At 36.1% G+C, this 22794-nt stretch overlaps 3 protein-coding genes across 4 annotated transcripts; 2 read left to right on the top strand and 1 right to left on the bottom strand.

Annotated features, from left to right (window-relative positions):
- Window positions 1-2952: 2952 nt before the first annotated feature.
- Window positions 2953-7407, top strand: LOC7470077 (zinc finger BED domain-containing protein DAYSLEEPER). The gene is made up of 2 exons (XM_002325166.4): window positions 2953-3369; window positions 5222-7407. The coding sequence occupies exon 2, from the start codon at window positions 5239-5241 to the stop codon at window positions 7237-7239; it is 2001 nt and encodes a 666-aa protein (XP_002325202.1). The 5' UTR covers window positions 2953-3369; window positions 5222-5238; the 3' UTR covers window positions 7240-7407.
- Window positions 7408-9460: 2053 nt separating this feature from the next.
- Window positions 9461-13530, top strand: LOC7459873 (zinc finger BED domain-containing protein DAYSLEEPER). Its single transcript, XM_052449059.1, has 2 exons — window positions 9461-9989; window positions 11202-13530. Exon 2 carries the CDS (start codon window positions 11233-11235, stop codon window positions 13381-13383), a length of 2151 nt encoding a protein of 716 aa, XP_052305019.1. The 5' UTR covers window positions 9461-9989; window positions 11202-11232; the 3' UTR covers window positions 13384-13530.
- Window positions 13531-14133: 603 nt separating this feature from the next.
- Window positions 14134-17533, bottom strand: LOC7470076 (probable galactinol--sucrose galactosyltransferase 6). Of its 2 annotated transcripts, none has more exons than XM_024590529.2 (6): window positions 17377-17533; window positions 17230-17279; window positions 15738-17110; window positions 15437-15646; window positions 15163-15297; window positions 14134-15012 (listed from the first exon to the last, which is right to left on the bottom strand). In XM_024590529.2, the coding sequence occupies exons 1-6, from the start codon at window positions 17516-17518 to the stop codon at window positions 14325-14327; spliced, it is 2598 nt and encodes an 865-aa protein (XP_024446297.2). In that variant the 5' UTR covers window positions 17519-17533; the 3' UTR covers window positions 14134-14324. The 2 variants fall into 2 exon arrangements, with proteins under 2 accessions (XP_024446297.2, XP_024446298.2); XM_024590530.2 differs by having other exon boundaries at window positions 17230-17272; window positions 17377-17497.
- Between the last annotated feature and the right edge of the window lie 5261 nt (window positions 17534-22794).

The following is a 22794-nucleotide window of genomic DNA, read 5'->3' as shown; positions in this document are numbered from 1 at the left end:
AATATCATCTTGAATATTTGTTTTAAGTCAATTTATGTTTTTATCAGTCGTCTAAGTTATCTTTGGATTTGTTAAATCAACCGAGTCATATCGGGTCAATCACCACACTATTTAAAATCTTTTTTCTACTGGAAAAATATTAGCAACACGTAATTTTTTTTTATATTAAAAAAATTAATTCGAATCGTAGTATAGCGCGTGCCAATTAACTAGTCTTTAACTAAAACAAATAATAGAAACAAGAAAGTCATTTCATACTAAAAACAAATCTTATATATATATATAAAACTTGTAAATGGAATTTCCCAATTTCCTTGTCAAAGACTACCAAATTCTAGCAATTAGGCATAATAATATTTGATCTATTGTCAATAAAAATCTATTATTATGGTTATTAAAATTGATATAATGGCTTTTAGAATAAAAAAATGCAATTAAACACTATATATTTAGCATTTGCTTGAAATGCTATTATAACATGTATTTATAATGATTATTTTTAAATGATGGTATCTCAAAATTATTCTCTCTTTTTGGCAGTTTAGGTGGTGTGCAGAGAGCAATGAATTTGCCTTATATTGAATGGCTAAAAAATGCTTGAATACTCAAATATCAATCAAATGAAGGTATACATTTTATAAACCAAGCTCGACCTAGGGAATTGGGGCTCACACGAGCCAGCAGGCCCATACTACAGGAAATTTCTGTAGAGGGCGGTGCCTGGGGAATCCCTACCCTTGTTTACCTGCACCATAGTTGCATGCCTCCTCAACATAGTTATTAAATCCAGTTTCAGTGGTTAAAATACTACATCTCAATTATATAGAGGTTAACTCAAATCAATTAAGATTTATTCAGGTCATCTTAAAAAAAAAAAATTAAGGTTTTGATATAAAATGTTTTTATCTTACATTCAAAATATATTATTTTATCCTTCTAAATTAAAATATTTAAACTAAAAAGATTGTTTATCTCATATTGAAAAAATATAATTTTCTTCTTGTGATATGGAATATATATACTAGTAGGCTTTCAATTCTATATTAAAAAAATAAAATTTTTTTTTTTGGTGTTTATATAGTGAACTTTGATATAAATTACTAATTAACAAAAAAAAAATGATAGATTCACGTGTATAAAGTTAGGTTGAGGAATCAAAAAACCTATAATTGCCCCTTTCATGTACGCAAGCAATGCCTATCCTCTCTTGATCTTTTTTCTATAGACTTGATCTTTTAGTTTGTTAAATAAAATGCTTGCATAAAAAAAAAGTTTATTACATGTTGAAATGTGGACATGTAAAAAACAGGGACGGTCTCTGCTTTAAAAAAAAAAAAGGTCTCTTTCGGGTTTTGTCGGATCACCTAGGTTCCAAATTGACCCGGCAGGTCAGGCGGTTTTCTCCGAACCAGTTGCAAGCCCTGGTTTTGCCAAATTTAGACCTGGCCCTCGGTTATGAGCAAAGACCAATTATATCTCTTTAGTGGTTGGGTTCTGAATTGTGATGAATTATATCTCTTTCGGGTTTTGTCGGATCACCTAGGTTTCAAATTGACCCGGCAGGTCAGGCGGTTTTCTCCGAACCAGTTGCAAGCCCTGGTTTTGCCAAATTTAGACCTGGCCCGCGGTTATGAGCAAAGACCAATTATATCTCTTTAGTGGTTGGGTTCTGAATTGTGATGAATTAATATCAAAGAAATGAGGTTTAGATTTGGTTTTTTTGATTGTTTTATGATTATGGTTTTAAAAAAATATTTTAAAAAATATATATTTAGTTAAAATTAATATGAGAATAATTTTTATATGTAAAATAAATGAAAATTTATAGATAAAAATATATATATTATTTTAGTTTCTATATAAACACAACTAAAATTTTAAACACATAAAAAATAAAAGTTATTTATTTAACCAAATAATTTTTTTTCGTAGTAAAAAAAAAAAACAGAAACTACCAAAAATACCAATCAGTTCTTCCATGGTCACATAATCAATAAGTTTTAGAGCTCGTTCGGGAACACGGCTGCGGCTGCGTTCTCAAAAAATTTGAATTTTTTTTTTACTAAATTTAATATGGTTTGTATGTTTTGGATTGTTTTGATGTGCTGATGTCAAAAATGATTTTTAAAAAATAAAAAAACATCATTGGCATGCATTTTGGCATAAAAAATTATTTGAAAAGCACTCACAACCACACTGCCAAACACGCTCTTAGTTGCTAGTGGGTTATAATTTTGCCCTTAAAGGCCTTTATCATGTTTTATGTATTTAATATTTGTTGTTGTTTGAGTTGGAATTGGCTCCTTTTTTCTTTTTCCACTCGATGAGTTAAATCAGGTCCAATCCATGATAATCAAACACAGATTGCATCACACCTAATTTGAGATCTCAATCATCTCACGAGACTAACATGTTTCTATTTTCATTTTGATTTGATTTGTCTTGGACCACCACTTGATCATCAAAATAGATCAATTTTCCACTTCAAACTTGGACTAATTTATAAACCATTTGATTGTGCAAATAATTCATTAGGTAAATTTTCAAATAATCAAATCAATAATAAATCACCCTTTAATTGCTCACCTAACCCTCTTAATCATCATGGGTTAGACTTTTTCTCATTTGGGTCATGGGTCTACTCAAGACACTCGTGAAAGCACCTCCATTTTCCAACGCCTTGTCCCAAGCTCCAAGCCCGAGTTGGGTTCGATTCAAAATGAACTCACTCACTCACTTACTCACGCCACAGCTCTACAAGCCTGACAAGAGCCATCTCCTGGCACCTCCTCTCCTTGGGCTAAACTAGCGGGGGCTAGAGAGAACCAAGGCAAAACAAGAAATTTTGAAAAGTGGTGGGGTCCCTTTACCCAATAAACAAAAAAAAATCCATTAATTTTCCTCCTGTGGGCTACCTTCCTCACACAAACCCTAAACATCAAAAAGTCTTATTACACTCTCCCACGAACGCACTGAAGACTAAAGACAACACAGGCATGGCTAATGTCTTGTTGTCAAGTGTAAGAAAATGTGGGCTTTTGTGGTCCATTTTTCGGAGGTAACAAAAATAATTCTAATTTAACAACAAACCTCTTTGGACCCTTAAAGTCCAAAAATAAAAAATCTTCTTTCCCCTCTCTCTCTCAAAACTTTCAAGTCTGTCTCACCCAACCAAACTAACCCTTATCTCGTGAAAGGAAGGAGGTCTGTTTACCCCCAATTTTAGGTCCAATTAGGGTTTCGGGTCTGGCTTTCAAGCCCATATCAAGATCTCTCTGCAAAACCCTAGATCGTGCCTGAGACCCATCGGAGCTCTGTTCCTGGGCTTCTTTTAAGCTTAAAGATCGCATCTTTCCCTCGTTTCCACCGGTAAAAAACCCTAACCCGAACTTTTCTTTCAGTCTTGCCTTGTCGTTGTGATTCTCGTGTTCTTGTTTGGTTTCGAGTGTCTCTGTTGTTATTATTCTTTGTTTGGTGGTAAATTGTTGGACTGGTTTACTTTTCTTGCTTGATTAAGGAACTATTGGAGGTTTTTTCAGTGTTTTCATGTTAAATTCGTTCCCTTGATGATTGTTTCGTGTTGAATTTGTTTCCTTTTTCATGATTAATCGATGGGTTTGCTCTTTTTCACATGGGCTTGTGATTTCTTGTTTTGATCGTTATAATATTTGTGAACGGAGATGTGTTAATACTTTTATATTGTTGATCATGGCGGTGTTCCCTTCAATTTTCTGTTTTTGTTCTGGGCTTGTTTTCTGTCTTCATGTTTGTTGAATTGTGTAGCCCAACAAAATCAAACTCTAGATCTGTTTTTCCTTCCTTTGAATCGTTTAAAACTGTTTATAATAGGCGAGAATACCTATTTTGACCCTGATCCATTTGGGTCCCTTTACACGAACTTTTGACGAACTCTTGGAAGAACCTTATATTGGACCTACAATTAACGTATGACTCCTAAGTGGCCCAAAGGGTTCGCACATGGTCAACTTGAAAGCTAGCTTGGTGGCCCATAGGTCTGCACCCAGTGGCCTTATAATCAACTTATGGTCTGTGGCTGCTGGCACAAGCAGAATAGCAGATATGCATATCACATATGTTGTAGTCATGACCTTGTAGTTATAGGACCTTTCGCCTGTCCTTGCCTGGACCGGAGATGTGGATTTTGTCTCAATGCTAAGAGTTGGTGCGAGGACATCACCTGGCCACAAAACTGAAAAGAAAGAAAGAAAGGAAGGAGGTTAAGAACCTGTAATATAATGTGGAAGTGTCTTTAATATGCTAATTTCTTTCAGGTTTTGCTTCAATGTTTATGTTTGAGAAGGTGTGCTATTTAGTTATTAATGGAATATTGGTATTGAATGTTTTGAACATTTACTTTCCACGAGAGTTTAATATAATGATTGGAAATTGAGTTCACAAGTTTGTAAACTCATGGAGTTCACACTTATTCGGAGGATCAGCCCCTGAAACTAAGGTTGGGAATTGAGGATGTTTTCACCATCTAAGATTAACACTTGTTGCTAAAAATGGTAAAGGACATTTTTTGTTTCTTCAACAATGGAGTGTTATATCAAGGGTCAAGAAGCTCTTCCACTTTCCTTAAGGATAGAGGGGAAGGGTTGAGCATGCATCTTCTACTCATTGAGTATCAGAAAGCTGTGACTTTAGATGGCAGGCTGGTTGTCTGTTAATTTATTTGTTTTTATAATACCATCACAATGACCCGGGCCTTATCAGATGACTTGAGCTAGTGTTTGCATGATTATACCGTGGAGGTGCCTTTATGTTTATTCTAGTACTTAGTTATCTCCTGTTACTTATTTGGTCTAGTCATCATGTAATTGTTTGTGAATGGTTGGCTTATTCCTATTTGTTGTCTTTCACTGGACTTTCCACCAAAGACTTCTAAAATAATTCCGCATTAATACATTTACATGGACCTTTACCATCTGAGATGTTATAATGTTTTGTTTGGATTCAGCTTTGTTTTCTTGGGTTCATGACTATGCATCACTGTTTATCTGAACTACATGTTTTCATCTTGAATGTTAGTATAGCTCCTTGCGATTTAAGCAGCAGTCAATTTTTTTTATTATCATTATTTTCTTCTTTAGCTGCCACATCAAAATGATTTGTGGTTATCATTATATTAAGTGAAATTTTTATGCCGTGGGAAAAATCATACACTAAATCTGCTGATGCTTCTTATTTTACTGCAAAGTCACTTTCTGAGACCAGATGGCAACCCCTGAAGAGAATAATCAGCTGGTGATTGCTCCTGAATCTACTCCAGAAACACAGCCTAATAAGCGGAGGAAGAAGAAGTCCATAGTCTGGGAACATTTCACGATAGAAAATGTAAGCCCTGGATGTAGAAGGGCGAGCTGTAACCAGTGCAAGCAAAGTTTTGCATACAGCACGGGATCTAAAGTAGCTGGTACCAGCCATCTCAAACGTCATATTGCCAAAGGAACTTGCCCAGCACTGCTACGCAATCAATCGCCATTTACCCCTGGGATGAATGGAAATGGCAGCATGTCCGATCCACCTAAACGTCGCTACAGGTCCCCGAGCTCTGCCTACATTTCCTTCGATTCAGACCGTTGCCGCCATGAAATTGCCAGAATGATGATAATGCATGACTACCCTCTTCACATGGTAGAACATTCTGGATTCCTAGCCTTTGTCCAGAATCTTCAACCCAGGTTTGACATGGTGAGCTTCAATACCGTCCAAGGGGATTGTGTCGCCACTTACTTGAGAGAAAAGCAAAACATTATGAAGTTTGTTGAGGGCATGCCTGGGCGTGTCTGCCTTACATTAGACATGTGGACTTCTAGCCAAAGCTTGGGTTATGTGTTTATAACAGGACACTTTATTGATAGTGACTGGAAGCCTCAGAGTAGGATTCTCAATGTTGTGATGGAGCCATATCCTGATTCAGACATGGCAATCAGCCATGCTGTTGCTTGTTGTCTTTCTGATTGGAGTTTGGAAGGCAAACTATTTTCTATCACTTTCAATCATCCAGTGGGTGAACCTGGGCGTGAAAACCTCAGATCTCTTCTCTGTGTCAAAGATCCCCTTATCATCAATGGTCAGTTAATGATTGGGAACTGCAGTGCTCGCATTCTAAGTAGCATTGCAAAAGATGTCCTATGGGCAGGACGAGAGATCATCAAGAAAATCCGTGACAGCATAAAGTATGTGAAGACTTCAGAATCTCATGAGGAAAAGTTCCTTGAGCTCAAGCAACAGCTTCAAGTCCCCAGTGAAAAAAGCCTATCCCTTGACAATAGAACTCAATGGAACTCAACTTTTCAGATGTTGGTCGCTGCTTCCGAGTTAAAGGAAGTATTTTCTTGCTTGGATACTTCTGATCCTGATTACAAAGAAGCCCCTTCCATGGAAGACTGGAAGCAGATTGAGATTATATGCACATACTTGAAACCTCTCTTTGATGCAGCCAATGTCCTTACGTCCAGAAATAATGCGACTCCAATAACATTCTTTCATGAACTATGGAAGATTCATGAGCTGTCTCGTGCAGTAGCAAGTGAGGATCCCTTTATCAGCAGTCTTGCTAAACTAATGCGAGAGAAGATTGACAAATATCTTAAAGATTGCAGCCTTGCTTTGGCAATTGCAGTAGTCATGGATCCTCGGTTTAAGATGAAGTTGGTTCAGTTCCGTTTTTCAAAAATCTTTGGTGACGAAGCTCCTTTGTATGTTAAGATTGTTGATGATGGCCTCCATGAGCTGTTTCTTGAATATGTTGCGCTTCCTCTACCCCTTACTCCAACTTATGCTGAAGATGGAAATTTTGAGAACATGAAGACAGAAGATAACCAGGGAACTCTCCTTTCAGACCATGGACTTACAGATTTTGATATGTATATCATGGAGACTACTAGCCAAAATACGAGGTCAGAGCTGGATCAGTATTTGGAGGAGTCTTTATTGCCTCGCTTGCAAGAGTTGGATTTGTTGGACTGGTGGAAAATGAACAAGCTCAAGTATCCGACCCTTTCAAAACTGGCCCGTGATATTTTGACCATCCAGGTATCTACTGCTGATCCTGACTCTGTATTCGATACCGAGATCAAAGAGCTGGATTCATACCGGAGTTCTTTGAGACCTGAGACAGTGGAAGCCCTTGTGTGTGCTAAGGACTGGCTTCAGTATGGGTCTGCTGCACCTGCTGAAATTTCAAATGCGATTGTCAAAGTAGGGTCTTAGATCTAGTGTATGCATGTGTATGATTGTAGGTTTATGTTAGATGCTGCTAGTTTTCTCATTCACATTAGGCTACTATGTGTAATTTATGTATCATTGAAGATGATTATCTGGATTGCCTGGACGTGATAACTTAAATTTCTTGAGTAGATTTTCGGGAAGTTTACTTTTCGTATGGTTTTAGTCGCCTGTGGGACATCCAATTTATCATGGCCGGATGCTAACAGTCGACTACAGAATCGAGAAGTGAATGAAATATATGTAACTTGTATGAACAGAAAACAGGAACAGCAATGGGGAGTAGTGAGATACAAGGTCTTGGCGCGTTAGCTAGTGGTGGAATTTACAGGCGAACATGACAACTGTTGAGGAACATGTATATGGTTTCTGACTGTTTCACTTGCAATTTGTTAAAAATATATATCACTAGCTCAGAACTTCTCAAAATTAGGGATGTGCTCAAACTGGTTTGCTTGGCAGGATTTTGACTGAAACCTAGAAAACGGACCAACATGAGGATCCTATGAACTTCACTTTGAAGACATCTACCTCTTCTTTCCAAGGCTTTATAGAATTGATCACTGTGTTTTGTACTGTATAGACTTGGGCCGAATCAATCCAAGTTAAAAATAAAAATAAATGAGTAAAACGAATTAGCTAGTTAAAAACCCTCATTGATCTAAGTAGACGGGTAAAATCTGATCAATTTACTTGTTGATTTTTTTATATAAAAAAATTATTTTACAAAACCACATCTTTTATTTATTTACTTTTTTAAAAAAAATTAATGATTTAAACTAGATTGACACTCTTGATTTGATTTGTGCTCCGAACCTTGCCCTTAATCGATACTAAATCGGGTTTTATAATTTTGATTTTTAATAATAGAGTCGCACAAAAATTAGTCTTGGTCTATCGAGCAATTTTCAATTAGATCCCTTAACTATAACTTTTTTCAATTGGATTTCTAAACTATAAAAGAAATTCCCCGATCAAGTTCTTCCACGGTTATTTTATGTAATAAACGGTGACATTTTGAAGAAAATCCAGTGCTTTCAATTTAAAATTGTGATGAGTTTAGATGGACGTATTTGCTTGAAAACAATCATTTATGCTAAGCTTAAAAATAAAATACTTTGGATGTATCGAGCATCCACAAATTTGAGATCTCTCTCAAAAAGTCTTTTTGTTTATAAAAGCGAGTAGAAACTTGGGATGTATCGAGCCTCCACAAGATAAAATGCATGTGTGCATTTCACTCATGGATGGAAATCTTCTATCCTCGTATGAAATTTGGATGCCTACCTCTCTGATTAACATTTCTCCATTGTATTAAGAAAAAAAGTGTTCTCTCTTAGAGTTACAAGACAGAAATTGTTAGAAAGAATCTGTCATCAAAGTAATGACTGATCCCAAGTCCTGACCTTAATTAGTTGGATTCAAAAGAGTGGCAATAAGAAAAGGGGGAAATCCACTTGTGGAAAGGCCTACCTTTCCTTAAACAAGAAAGTCCTAAATTCACACGTACCAATTCAAGATACGGTGGGCTGAGACCTTAACAAGTCCTCAAAATCAATGTAAAACCAATCGATTAATTCGTGGGTTTTATTCTGTTTTGATTTGTAACTTTCGTCCGTAATCTTCAACCCAGGTTTAGCATGGTGATCGACCCTTCTTTGACGGAGAAGCAAGACATTATGAAGCTTGTTGAAGGCATGTCTGGAAAGCTTAGGTTATGTGTCTATAGCAGGACACTTCCTCGATGATAATTAAAAGCCACAGAAAAGATTCTCAATGTTGTGAAGGAACCATATCCTGATTCGGATACAGCTAGCAGCCATGTTGCTCGTTGCCTATCTGATTGGAGTTTGGAGGGCAAGCTAATTTCTGTCACGATCAAACATCCAGTGAGTCAACTTGGGCGTGAAAACCTTAGATATCTTCTCCGTGTCAAGAATCAGCTTATCATCAATGGTAAGTTACTGCTTGAGAACAGCTGTGCAGCAGATGTGTTTTCGGCAGGGCAAGAGATTATTGAGAAAATCCGCAAGAGGGTGAAGAATTCTGAATCACAAAATCAAAAGTTTCTTCAAGTAGCCAGTGAAAACAGCCTGTCTCTCGACAACCAAGCTCAATGGATCACGACATATGAGATGCCGGTTGCTGCTTCAGGGTTGAAGGAAGCATTTTCTTGCTTAAAGATTTCTGATCCTGATGACAAAGAGGTTCCTTCAATGGAGACAGGAAGCGAGTTGACATTATATGCTCAGTATTGAAACCTCTCGTTGATGCAGCAAACTTCCCTGCTTCTTGAACTGACCCGACCCAAAAGGATATTGTTTCACGAAATCTGGAGGATGCATGAGCTGTATCATTCTATTACAAGTCATGAGGGATCCCTTTTATCATCTAACGACTACTATCCCCAGGTCCTAAGCCTAATTGGACTAAAATGAAAAGGAAAAAACAATTAGAAAAGGGAAAGAAATCCTTAAAGTGGGCTATATATCCCTCCACTACTCTCTTTCCCAATTCAGGAGACGGTGGGCCGGGTCCGTGTTCCCATAGGTCACTAAAATTAGTTGTATTTAACAAAGCTAGCCGTGGACCTGAAAGTCCAAGTTTTAAGAGCTAGGGGTTTGGGTTTGCTTTCAAGCCCAAAATCTGTGTGCGCAAAATCTAGGGTTTCGCCGGAGCTTATCGCTGGAGCTTCTTACATAATCAAAGATCGAATCTTTCTCTCTTTAAAAAGGGTAAAAACCCTAGCCCTTATCCTAATTTCTTTTACTTTTGTTTAGTTGTTGTGGTTTTTGGAATTTTACTCCTTTTTTGTTCTTGATTCTCTGTTTTGTTTTCTAGGTTTTTGTTTGATTGTGTTAAATCAAGATTTTCTTGATTCTTGATTGATTAGCCAATCAAGAAATTAATCGTTAATTTCTTGATTGGTTAATTACATTATCATTATTATGTGTTATTTTTTTTTTTTGATTACATGCTAAATATGTCTCCTTTTCAATGATTAATCGATGGGTTTTTTCTATTTTGATCTGAACTTGTCTTTAATTGTTATTATTTTTAGTAAAGAGGAGGAGTTGTGTTCTTAGGCATGTTTTCCTTCCTGTCTCCTACTTTGATCAGATTACTTTTTTTGAAACCATGCCAACAATGTTCTTACTTCTTAGCCTGTTTATAAGGGGGTTGAAATACCCGTTTTGACCCTGAGACCATTTGTGTCCCTTTAAACAAAAGTCTTTATATTGGACCCACCTTGTTCCATATAGAGCCCATATAGTGTTGAAGGCAGTTAACATAATACTGAAAGCTAGTTTATTGGGCCATTGTCCTTCAGCTAACTTGTAGGTCTTACAATCTGTTTTAGGCAAACAGGGAAGTCAGGCCCTTGTATTTATACAGGATTTATATGATGTAACAAGGAAGGCCTTGCTTCTGTTTGAGAGAGTTCGTTATGTCAAATAAGGTACTGATGATGATGAAAATTTACCATGGATTTGTTTCTGTACAATCAAATGGTCCTCTCAAGGACAGACAAAAATTTCCTGTCGTATAAGGATCAACGGAACTTGAAGTTGGTGATCTTGCATCTGCTGCCTGCACAATATTAGGAACCTAAGAATTCTGTAATGCAGGCAAGTACCTGCTGGACTAGTGTTAATTTTTGCATGGTATTGCAATGACAAAACAATGATCCAGGCCTTCTCAAATGGCTTGAGCTAGTGTGTGCAAAACTTGGTATTACATTGACTGGTACAAGATAACGATATGTTGTGTTTAGTTTGTTTGCTTTCGTTCATGTGTATCAATGGTTGTCTCCATTGCATGTTGAACATGTTCTATATCAATGGTTTCATGAAATTCATTTGCGATTATTATCACTACAGGGGAAGTCAGTTTTCTAAGCCGTCGTCAAATCCTATACTGGATGTTCTGTCATTTCTTATTTGCAGCATAAAGTAGGAACTCATTTTTTGAGACAAGATGGCAACCATTGAAGAGAAGAATCAGCTTATTAGTACTCCAGAAAACCAGATGGCAACACTTGAAGAGAAGAATCGGTTGATTACTCCTCCAGAATATCAGATGGTGACTCTTGAAGAGAAGAATCAGCTGGTTGCTGCTCTAGAATACCAGATGACAACCCTTGAAGAGAATAGTCGCTCGACGCATGGTCCTGAAACACAGCCTAGCAAGCGGAGGAAAAGGAAGTCCATGGTTTGGGAGCACTTCACCATAGAAACTCTAAGCTCCGACTGTAGAAGGGCATTCTGTAAGCAGTGCAGGCAAAGCTTTGCTTACAGCATGGGTTCAAAAGTATCTGGTACCAGCCATCTTAAACGTCACATTGCCAAGGGAACTTGTCTAGCATTACTAAACAATCAGGGGAATCGACAAACACCAGGTTCACCAACGATGAATGGAAATAGCAATATGTCTGATCCACCAAGACGTCGTTGCAGATCCCGAAACTCAGCCAGCATTTCATTTGATTTAGACCATTTCCGCCAAAAAATTGCCAGAATGATGATAATGCATGATTACCCTCTTCACATGGTCGAACATCCTGGATTTGTAAATTTTGTCAAAAGTCTTGAACCGAGATATGACATGATGAGCTTTAATACAGTCCAAGGAGATTGTATCTCAGGTTACTTGAGGGAAAAGCAAAAAGTTATGAAGTTCATTGAGTGTTTGCCTGGACGTGTTTGCCTTACATTGAACGTGTGGACATCTAGCCAAAGCTTAAGTTATGTGTTTATAACAGGACACTTCATTGATGGTGACTGGAAGCCACAGAGGCGGATTCTCAATGTGTTGATGGAACCATATCCTAACTCGGATGCAGCTCTTAGCCATGCTGTTGCTAGTTGCCTATCTGATTGGAGTTTGGAAGGCAAGCTATTTTCTATCACTTTCAATCATCCAGTGGGTGAACCTGGACGTGAAAACCTCAGATCTCTTCTCTGTGTCAAAGATCCCCTTATCATCAACGGTCAGTTACTATTTGGGAACTGCAGTGCTCATGCATTAAGCAGCTTTGCAAAAGATGTGCTGTGGGAAGGGCGAGAGATCATTAAGAAAGTCCGTTACAGTGTAAAGTATGTGAAGACCACAGAATCCCATGAGCAAAAGTTCCGTGAGCTCAAGCAACAGCTTCAGGTCCCCAGTGAAAAAGGCCTGTCTCTTGATAACCAAGCTCAATGGAACACGACATATCAGATGCTGGTTGCGGCTTCAGAGTTAAAGGAAGTGTTTTCTTGCTTAGATACTTCTGATCCTAATTACAAAGAGGCTCCATCCATGGAAGACTGGAAGCGGGTGGGCATTATGTGCACATACTTGAAACCTCTTTTTGATGCAGCCAACTTCCTTGCCTCTAGAACAGGCCCAACCCAAAATACATTCTTTCACGAAGTCTGGAAGATGCATGATCTGTATCATTCTATTACAAGCCATGGGGATCCCTTTGTCATCGGTCTTGCTGAAATAATGCAAGAAAAGATGGACAAATATTTGAAGGAGTGCATCCTGGCTTTGGCAATTGTTGTAGTCATGGATCCTCGATTTAAGATGAAGTTGATTGAGTTCAGTTTTCTGAGATTCTACGGTGAAGAAGCTGGCAAATATGTAAGGATCATTGATGGTGGGCTCCACAAGCTGTTTCTTGAATATGTGAGACTTCCTCTCCCTCTTACTTCAGCTTATGCTGAAGATGGAAATTTTGAGAACAACACGAAGACAGAAGAAATTTCAGACAACGGGCTTACAGATTGTGATGTGTATGTGGAGACTACTAGCCAAAATACGAAGTCGGAGCTGGAGCAGTATTTAGAAGAGTCTTTGCTGCCTCGCCACCAAGAGATGGATGTGTTGAAATGGTGGGAAGAAAACAAGCTCAAATATCCAACTCTTTCAAAAATGGCTCGTGATATTTTGACCATGCAGGTATCTACTGCTGAACCTGACACTGTATTTGATACCGAGATCAAAGAACTGGATTCGTACCGGAGTTCTTTGAGACCTGAAACAGTGGAAGCCCTTGTGTGTGCTAAAGACTGGCTTCGGTACGGATCTGAAGCGTCCACAGAAGTTTCTAATGCGCTTGCGGAAGTAAAGGGTCTTGGATCTTAGTGTTTACATGTCTCTTAACCGTAGGATTTTTATTAGACTCGATTAGTCTTCTACTTCTCCATATTAGGCTAGACATCTGCCTCAACTGCAAAGAATATATAGATTGCTTGAACACAAGATGTCAAAAATCTATAGTATCTTTTCTGATTTCACGAGTCCCTTTATTTTTCTTTGTTGTTGTTTTAATTGACTAGAAGATTTGGACAAGCTCATGGCACACTAGCAGCAGTTATCTATTATCAGCTCTAAACATATACAGGTGCTTGGGCTAGTTGTTGATGTCTAGCTAACCACACAACACCATTGAGAAGCTAATGCGATACCAAACCGGTAACGGCAAAGGCTCTGAAGATGGTGAATTCTGATAATTAGCTTCTAACATGATGGTGGGATGTACATCAGACCATAGTTCATACTTGTATATCCTAAATCTTCATTACTGAAACTTGATTTTTATTTTATTTTTCACATTTTTCTTTGCTTTTTGGTTGAGGGAACTGAGCATATGTAGGTGGGTCTTAAAATGAAATGGATCGCTTGACTTCACCCCGAACACAACTATCCAAAGCTGATTCTATATTTTTTGTTTTCTGGTTTCTAGCAGTTGCTTAAGTTGGATTACTGAAACGAGGAAGTAGTTGTTGTTTCTTAATCATCATCGACATTTTCAGTGATTCCGGTTGTATCTAATGATGTGGAGATAGATTTTTGCAAGAGTCAAGGTATATGAGCTTAGTCCAGAACAGAGTATTGATCAAACAAGTAGATGGCAGAGATCTTATTTAATCCTCCCCCCTTTTATTCCTTGCATGATTACATTAACTAGCAAACCACAAAGGGAAGCAAAGTAGAGGGGATACATGGCACGCACGTACAATAAATACCCCAGTACCCAAACCACCACCAGTCCAGCCCTTGACTCTATTCTAACAAAAATTCTCCTATAACTCAATCTCAACTACATGAAGCTTGCCCTCCTCAGGCATGCTATCCAAGCTAAGACTAACCAAACTAGAATCTGAATCGTACACAAATTCGACCACATTTGCGTCCACAATGCACTTCCTTGGCTTAGCAGATGAGTAAGCACCAAACTTGCCGCATCCTTTAACCTCCATGCTAACTTTCCCTACCAGTTCATCGCTATAGTTTTCCACCCTCTGTTCACTCACACAACTACTTTCACCCTTATATCCATCATCAAGATTTAATAATTCAGCACCACCTTTCACTTCATACTTCAGCCCCTCAATGGCTCCACCAGCATTGAACATGTTGATTAGCCCCAGGGGTGCAAAGCTGAACCCGGGTGCCAAGTCCTTGATGGGTGTGACTGTAAATATGTCATGCTCAAGGACTTTGAGTGACATTGGCAATGCTGCATTGTATGGGAGGGTGATAAGTTCTCCAGTCCGATGACAATAGACAGCACAATTACCATCCCAGTTGGGGTCCATGGCAGCTTCAGCGATGAGGTGCACATCACGACCCCTAATGGCGCCTGTCAGTACCTCATTTTTGGTTTGGTGGAACGTGTTCTTTCTTTCAGTGTTGTTCCATGCTGCTCCTTGGCAATTGTAGACTCCTAGGACCCCTGTGAACTTGTTCATGTTCCATATTTTCAATAAGCTGCCATCAAAGAGATTTTGGTTAAGAAAAATGCCTAATAATTCAACATTTCTAGGATGCAAAAAATAGCTAAAATTCAGATTTTTTTTATCCATGTTGTGCTAGTTAGCTTAGTTGATAAAATTATTACGGAATAAAGATAAAGGTTACCTAACACCGTCGCGGGCTGGGTCGGAGAACAAGCAGTCACGGGTAGGCCTACCAGGCAAACGGGCTCGAAGAATTGACCCATCAGGAAGGATCAATTTCTTTAGTAGCTCAAAGTTGTGCTTCCCAGGTGCATCACTGTTCATAAAAAATGTTACCACCACCCACCATTTAGCAAATTATAGAACACAAGAACTTGATCATTAGTAACTTTCATATCTTAATTTTACATGGTAAAATTGAATGATGATGATGATGAAGGGCTATGATTTATTACCTAACATAGATGGGTCCACCACTAATAGCCCTAGCAGAAGCATGATATTCAGCAGTTGGATGTAGAGAATGGAACATGTCCCAATCAGGCTGCATGAACTCTCCCAAGAAAACACTGTTATACGCCACCGCTGCTATATGGATGGTGTGTGATACTGGATCATGCGGGTAGAAATCATCCGATGCTCTCACCACTGCCGTTTGTTTGGAGCTGCACCATAACATTTCAAAGCACCACATCACATCAGATTAAAGCCCCAAACTCACAAACAAAACAAAAATGGTGGTTTTTAACAAATTACCAGTACAAAGCATCAGTATTATGGCTCATGCAAGCAATGCAGCCGTTATCAGGGAAGTTCCTAGCGACAGAAGCATCAAGGGCCTGATGGTATTGCCTAGTCAATTGAACCCTACCACCCAAACCAGCACCAAGTGTCTCCAATATACATTGAACATCCACCTTAACCCCATCAATGCCAGCAGATGCCAGATAACTATGCAACTCGTTATAAAACTTGTACACATTTTTTGGATTCACCAGCCCTAATCCCTGCAACGCCAAGGCATCGTTTTTCCATGTGGGATCGTTCTCCACCACCCCCTTTGACACCATCAGATATTTCAGCGTTGAACCATACTCCTCCATCTCCTTAACTTCTGGGCGGACCCCACCCCAATATCCAGTAATAGCATGCCACACATACACATATTTTAGCCCATGTTTTTCCTTTGCTACATTCACTATGCTCTTAATCCCCGCTGTTGGATCATCTTTCTTTTGGAACTTTGCATTTTCTTTAATCCCAGTCAACCTAAGCAACGGTTGCTGATTTTCTTTCTTCTCATCTTGATCATTGCTTTCCTCTTGTGGGTCACCACCGACCGATTGCCATCCATCATCAATGATCACAAACTTTGGTGGGGTACCACCAGAAGCCAGACTTTCTAGCCCGGCTTCCACCCCTTCTTGTGTAACTTCTTGATAGAAGGCATCCCAGGTACACCAACCAAAATAATCAACAATTCCAGGCAATTTTTTCTCGTGCCGTTGACGGAAAGTCTTCAGATGCAACTTGACGGCTCTAACAGCCTCCGTTATAGTCCTAAACGGATCCGTCCCAGCATGAATGAACACAGAATGAGAAAACGATGTCCTTTTAGTCTCTGCATCACCACTTTCCAAACAGAGTTCAAGCTCATCGTCAACATTCCCCTGCAAACAGGCCCTGAATGATCCTTCAATCAACGGCAGGAAAACAGTGTATACAATCTGATTCTCTTCATCTCCACCGTCTGATTCAAGGTGGGAACCGTCTTTAGTTTCCACCAATAAAAACTGTGTCTCTAGAGGAATATCTCTCCCTTGATCTCCCATCTTTTGAGCCATCCACCATAGCTTAAACCGGAAACAAGCCATGAACCGGACATCACGTAGAGCACCCAAAGAAACCACATGTCTACTATTTTCTTGATCGAAAACAACACCTAGAAACACTCCGTCGACCGGACCTGAACTTGAACCAGATGTTGCCATAACATTGTCTGGTACACCAGTCAATATCGTCCGGTCTTTAACGACCAATTTGCTTTCCGAAATTCGAACCGCCGGTTTGATCGTCATTGCTTCCTTTTCCTCTTCCTTTCTTAAAGGGGTTGATGGGATTTCGCTCCTCTACAATTATAAATACATACATTATTAATGCACAAAAAAAGCTTCACAAAAATCATCAAAATCAAAATCTGTATAGATAAAGGACAGCTAACTAACTAGAAAGAAGATGAAGAACTTACCTGAAATGCTAACAAAGAGAGTGATTTATAATTCGAAGAATACCTGCAAACTCCAAGAGACGAGAAAGGGTGTCAGATTTTGTTCAAATTTTCTCAGAAACCCAAAAGAAAAATAAAAATAGCAACAAAAGAACGGATGGTGAATACCAGAAAGAGAAGGCTTTTTGGTTTTTGCTTTGAAGAAGTTTAAAGAGAACCCAGTAGAAGATGAAGGCAGGTGAAAACAAGGTCTGCTATTTATAGTGCAAGATCGTACATTAATATTACTGCGACAAAATTTTGACAACATTTTTTTTTCTTCTCTCTACTATGATCCTTGTCGCTGTCAGTTTCCCGTCCCCGTAAGAAATAAGGAATCCTTCTTTCTTGAATTTTTTAAAAAAAACAGCTTCGATTATTAATTACCACGTAGGATCCACGATGTACCAATCCATTAACTCGGTTTTGAGAACATAAATTATCATTCTTTCACATGATAGTTCACGGTTTTTCTATGGGTTTGCGGCTTATAGATTGCCAATTGTAAGCGTGTTTTAATGTTTCGGGTTTGAATATAGATGTATGAACACTCGTAAAAGATATTGAATCATTAGAATATTAGATTAACTATAAATTATTTTTATTAAAATAATATTATTTTATTGTATTTTTCAAAAATTATTTTATTTTAATTTAATTAAGTTAGAATGAATCAATAATAATCTAGTTAATTGAATTTTTGATGTTTTTTTCCAACTTAAAACATGATAGAGATAAGTTTTGGATTATGAACTAAATTATTCTCCTGGGCCACACTGCTATGCCAGATTAAATTTTTAAAAAATATATTCATGTATTAATAATTTGTTTTTTAACAGGAAAAAAATTATAACTATATGAGCATTCATCTAATGTAACTTGATCGCTTGAAAAGTTTAAAAACAAACGGGATAACTGATAACAATATAGTTTAACTAAAAAATAAGTAAGATGATATTTTTAAAAAAATATTAAAATGACAACATATCATATTGATTCAGATTACCTTTCTTTTGTAACCTGTCAAATTTGTTATCTAGGTCATGAGTCCATGGTAAGTAATAACTCTATAGAAAACAAATAGAAAAAATTAAATTTATTTTTTAATTAACTCAATATTAAAAACTAGATTCAACTAGAAAAATAAATTGAGTCAACTTGGTTAACCTGCTAAACTTGAGTCATAGAATGTGATAGTTTCATAAAAAGTAAATTGAAATAAATCATGAAATCTAACCTCTAGTAAATTTAATATTGAAAAATAATTTTTTTTAAAAGAAAAGAAAAAAGTCCTCGAAATTTTTTAAAATCAAAATGAAAAAAGCCTTAGACATTTCATTGTGCATTGCTATGAAATGGAAATTTTAGTGTATGTTAATAATAATTTATGATTCTGAGTGTTTGACCTGTTTCGTGGAGCATGGAGCGTGCAATGTATCGGGTATGGGTTCGGTTTTGTTTCTTTTTAAAGTGCTGATCTGTGTCCACGTACTCGGTTTTTGGCGTTTTGTTCTTGAAAGGAAGTTAAGTTGTGGCTACCACTGAGATCATACCACGTGGATGGGAGGAGTCCGAGATCATCCGACGGTTGGAAAAAATTGCTTGTTTTAGTTAGCGTCCTGATAATCTCCAACTCAATTGCCACATTAGTGTTAAAAAAATTGTCAATTTGACTAAGCATTTGATGGTTGTGTGTGCAGGTAGCATTTGACTAGTCGTTGATGCGTGTGAAGATTTTAGTACTTCCAATTTATTGAATTTTACCATGTGTGTAAATATATGAATAATCATCTTGTAATATTAGGTTAGCGTGTGGGATGTAAAATATTTTTTAATTAAAAATATTAAAATATTAATTTTATATTTTTATTTTATTTTATTTTTTATATTAACATGTCAAAATTATTGAAAAGTATTTTAAAAAATTATTTAATATTCTACTAAAAATTAATTTATATTTTGCTTTGGTTGATAGAGATAAAAAAAAATATTTTTAGTGAATGCCCAAATTTGGGAATAAATAACTCATTGAAAATTTAACTGATCTCCATTTTATCAAAGAACAAATATTTTAAAAAATGTTTTTGTCATTAAACATGAAGAACAAGAAGGAAAACGAAGAAGAAGATCTCGAATAACATGATCATTAGCAATATTTTTAATCATAATTAAGTGATTAAACCCTTTTTTTTAAACAATCAAGACATCAAAAACCAACAAATTAATTCTGATCATATTTTATCTATCATCGTGAACTTGCTTAGTCGAAATTAACTATTTATTATAATATTTATGAAAGATATAATTATTCATATTTATTTTATTCAATAAAGAATAGATAGAAAAATATAAAAAATCATATTCAGCTCCGTAAAAAATATTTTTATCCATTCAAAAACTATTTCTAATCATTCCATCATTCTTACTTTTATTTTTTCCCTAGTGTCAAACATTTCAATTTAATTACTATAAAATTTGTCGAATTTACGTTTTAAAAAGTAGCCAGCCCCTAGAACGAGACCCCATGATGGGTAATCTGGGCAGTACTGGAATGTGTTCTTCGACATAAAAATTATCATGTCACACGTAGCGATTGTTTTGTGGGCAATTCTTGTCTTGATACTGATTAAATTGTTGTTATGTAAATCAATTATTCGGATTCAATGATTCATGCATATAAATGGATAGTATATCCATTGATGAGGTGAGATTTTATCTCATGACGAAGTTGATATATGAGATATTTAGTTTAATTTTTTATTCTGAATTCATCTATTATTAGAAAGGTGGCTTGTGAGTTATATTTAATATCTAAAAAAAAAAATTATATATTTGAGGACCTCCAATAATTAAATGAGTATTGTTTAAAAAAATAAATAGTCATGATTTGAAATAAAGCTCTAGAATAGATATGTTTTTTGTTTACAAAGAAAAATTAAACCTGCTTTTGAAATATATTCTTTTTTTTTATAGCCCCAACACTTTTTATTGAAGAGAAAGAGTTGAAGCATGATCAGTAGAATATCTCTAATTTTTTATAATAAAATATTTTCAGCCAATAAAAATAAAATATTCATGACGTGAAAAATTTCGATGTTTAACTAGGCTAAAAAATAGTAAATTATTACCCTCTCGTTAATTATTTTTTAAAATAACATATCAAAACAAAAACAATAAATGTCTTTACCGCAATCATCTATAGACACTGCTACAAGTTTTGAAAGAATGATGAACACCTTAGATCAAAAGTTTCACTCAATGAAGCAATATATGGTGATCAGGACACCTTGGATCAATTATTGATTAATGTTTGAGGTTAGATGTGTTAATAAACTCAAACAATCGAGAAATTTAGCTGACTGATCAAACCTCAAGAGGTAGTCTGTGATCAGTGATTGAATTAAAGAGTAAATAGAAAAATTAAAATTAATCACATCACCACTGCATCAATGTCGCCTCGCAATTAGCATGTGCAAGCCAGATAATTACCATGCAGACCAGCGGTGAGCTGTTTATCCCAGTGAATGAGGAAAAAAACTGAGAAAACTAGAAAAAAAATAACTGAAAAAATCGAACTGTAAAAAAAAACCGATTAAAATTTTGCAAAAACTGACCGGTTCGGTTTCGGTTTTATAAATCTAAAATAAAAAAAACCTAACCGAACCGAACCCAAACCGGAAAAAACCGAGCCAAACTGAAAAAACCAATCCAAACCGGTTTGAACCAGTTCTGTCCCAAAAAAACCGAACCGAACCGAAACCGGCCGGTTTGAACTGGTTTCGGTTTTAGTTTTTTTTTTAAATATCGATTTGGTTACTTTTTGTTTGATAAAAACCAAACCGAACCGAAAATGATCACCCCTAGTTTATCCCCATGATCATAATACATTGTGCACGGTACAACAACAAATCGGTTCAAGGTCGAAGTGTGACAGCATATTTGGGAGTGTAGTTGCGGTTGTTTTTTAAAGTGTTTTTTACTCGGAAATGCATTAAAATAATGTTTTTTTATTTTTAAAAAATTATTTTTAACATCAGCATATCAAAATGATTTGAAAACACCAAAAAAATATTAATTTAAAATAAAAAAAAATTAAATTTTTTGAAAAACGCTTTTAAAACATAAAAACAAATCGGCATTGAGATGTAATAATTAGTTGTGATAAGTGCATGGAGTCCACAAATTACCAATAAGATTAACCGGTTAAGTTCATGGTCAATCTATTTTTTATTTTATAAAAAAATAATATTATTATTTTTTAAAAAATCAATATATTTTAATTGAATTAATCATATTAGAAGGCAATTTGTTTTTTTGTTTTTTATCATGTCACAATAGGTTAATTCCTTCTTCTTTTTTTTGTTGAAATCTAGTTTAATTTAGATTCGTGTCAATCTCCCGAGTCTAACTTGTTTGATATTTTATCAGAAAATTTTAATTTTAGCATGTAAAAACTATCTGGGATTTATTCCGGCAATTAAATCATAAAGGGAAAAAAAATAAAATAAAAAATGATGATTTTGGGTCAGATCTACTACATAGCTGGCCTTAAAATATATTATCTCACGCATAGACTCATAGCCTCCTATTAGATTTTTTTTTCTCAAGAAAAATAAATCTTTTAAAAATAGTACGCAAAACTTATAAGCTATTTAAACCATCGATTCCTATCCAGTACAATATATTAGCATTATCAAAATCCTAGGAATCATATCAAATTTATTAAATACAAAACTGATTCAAAACTCAAGTTATAGGATAAATTAAGTTGACTTTGTTTAATTAAATTATTATTTTTTTTAATTTAAAACAATTTTATTTTATTTTAAAAAATTAAATTAAATTTTAACCGAATCAATGAATCCATTGCAGTAATTATATCAAAACTCATTTAACCCTCCTGCCAGGAAGGTGAGTCGACAAGGTTTTAGATGAATCCATCAAGTAATAATCATGGTTAATATCCTTAGTTACCACCTGTGCACATTCTCGATCAAATACATGATTCAAGTCTCAAATTCGAACTATGTAGTTATTAATATGATGACTACTGAAAATTTAAATAGTCATTAATTTCAGGACTCGTGGAATTAGTTAAAGTACACGCAAGTATGTCCAGAAACAATCCAAAGCATGTGCATACATACCATGTTAATAATAATAAAAAAAAAAACATAACACAAGGATTAAACTTTCAAGAACGCAATCCAAAGCATCTTCGATAATTCACAACTGAAAACAAGAAATTGCCGAGTAGAATGGTGAAAATCACGTGGTAGTTGCTAATTCCCCTCGTATAAAGTTTCGGCATGTGCGTCACTAACTTGTTTTAACTCTATTACGAAACACCATTGCTTTTTTTATATATATAAAAAAAGGGTAAAAAATGGAGATTTCTAATTTCTCCCGCTTTTTTTGGACGCTTACGCCAAGACAAGATCCTCGTCTTATCTAAATTCTAAAGCTTACCGTGCTGTCTTCTTCCGAATTACTTGGTTCGCGCCATCGTTTTGCTGGCTTATCCTAACCCACTCCTTTATTTCTTCC

The sequence above is a fragment of the Populus trichocarpa genome, chromosome 18 (assembly GCF_000002775.5).
Source record: "Populus trichocarpa isolate Nisqually-1 chromosome 18, P.trichocarpa_v4.1, whole genome shotgun sequence".
Taxonomy (NCBI): domain Eukaryota; kingdom Viridiplantae; phylum Streptophyta; class Magnoliopsida; order Malpighiales; family Salicaceae; genus Populus; species Populus trichocarpa.
The sequence above is the reverse complement of the archived record's forward strand: the minus strand, read 5'-3'. Positions and strand labels throughout refer to the sequence as shown.

What these genes read in the sequence shown, in the direction of transcription:
- LOC7470076 (XM_024590529.2), bottom strand. Translation starts at nt 17,518, where the DNA reads ATGTTGTCAAAATTTTGTCGCAGTAATATTAATGTACGATCTTGCACT. An exon ending in AATACTGATGCTTTGTACTG is followed by an intron (nt 15,647 to 15,737) that starts GTAATTTGTTAA and finishes GTTATGGTGCAG; the next exon opens with CTCCAAACAAACGGCAGTGG. An exon ending in CCAGCCCGCGACGGTGTTAG is followed by an intron (nt 15,013 to 15,162) that starts GTAACCTTTATC and finishes CTTTGATGGCAG; the next exon opens with CTTATTGAAAATATGGAACA.
- LOC7470077 (XM_002325166.4), top strand. Translation starts at nt 5,239, where the DNA reads ATGGCAACCCCTGAAGAGAATAATCAGCTGGTGATTGCTCCTGAATCT.
- LOC7459873 (XM_052449059.1), top strand. Translation starts at nt 11,233, where the DNA reads ATGGCAACCATTGAAGAGAAGAATCAGCTTATTAGTACTCCAGAAAAC.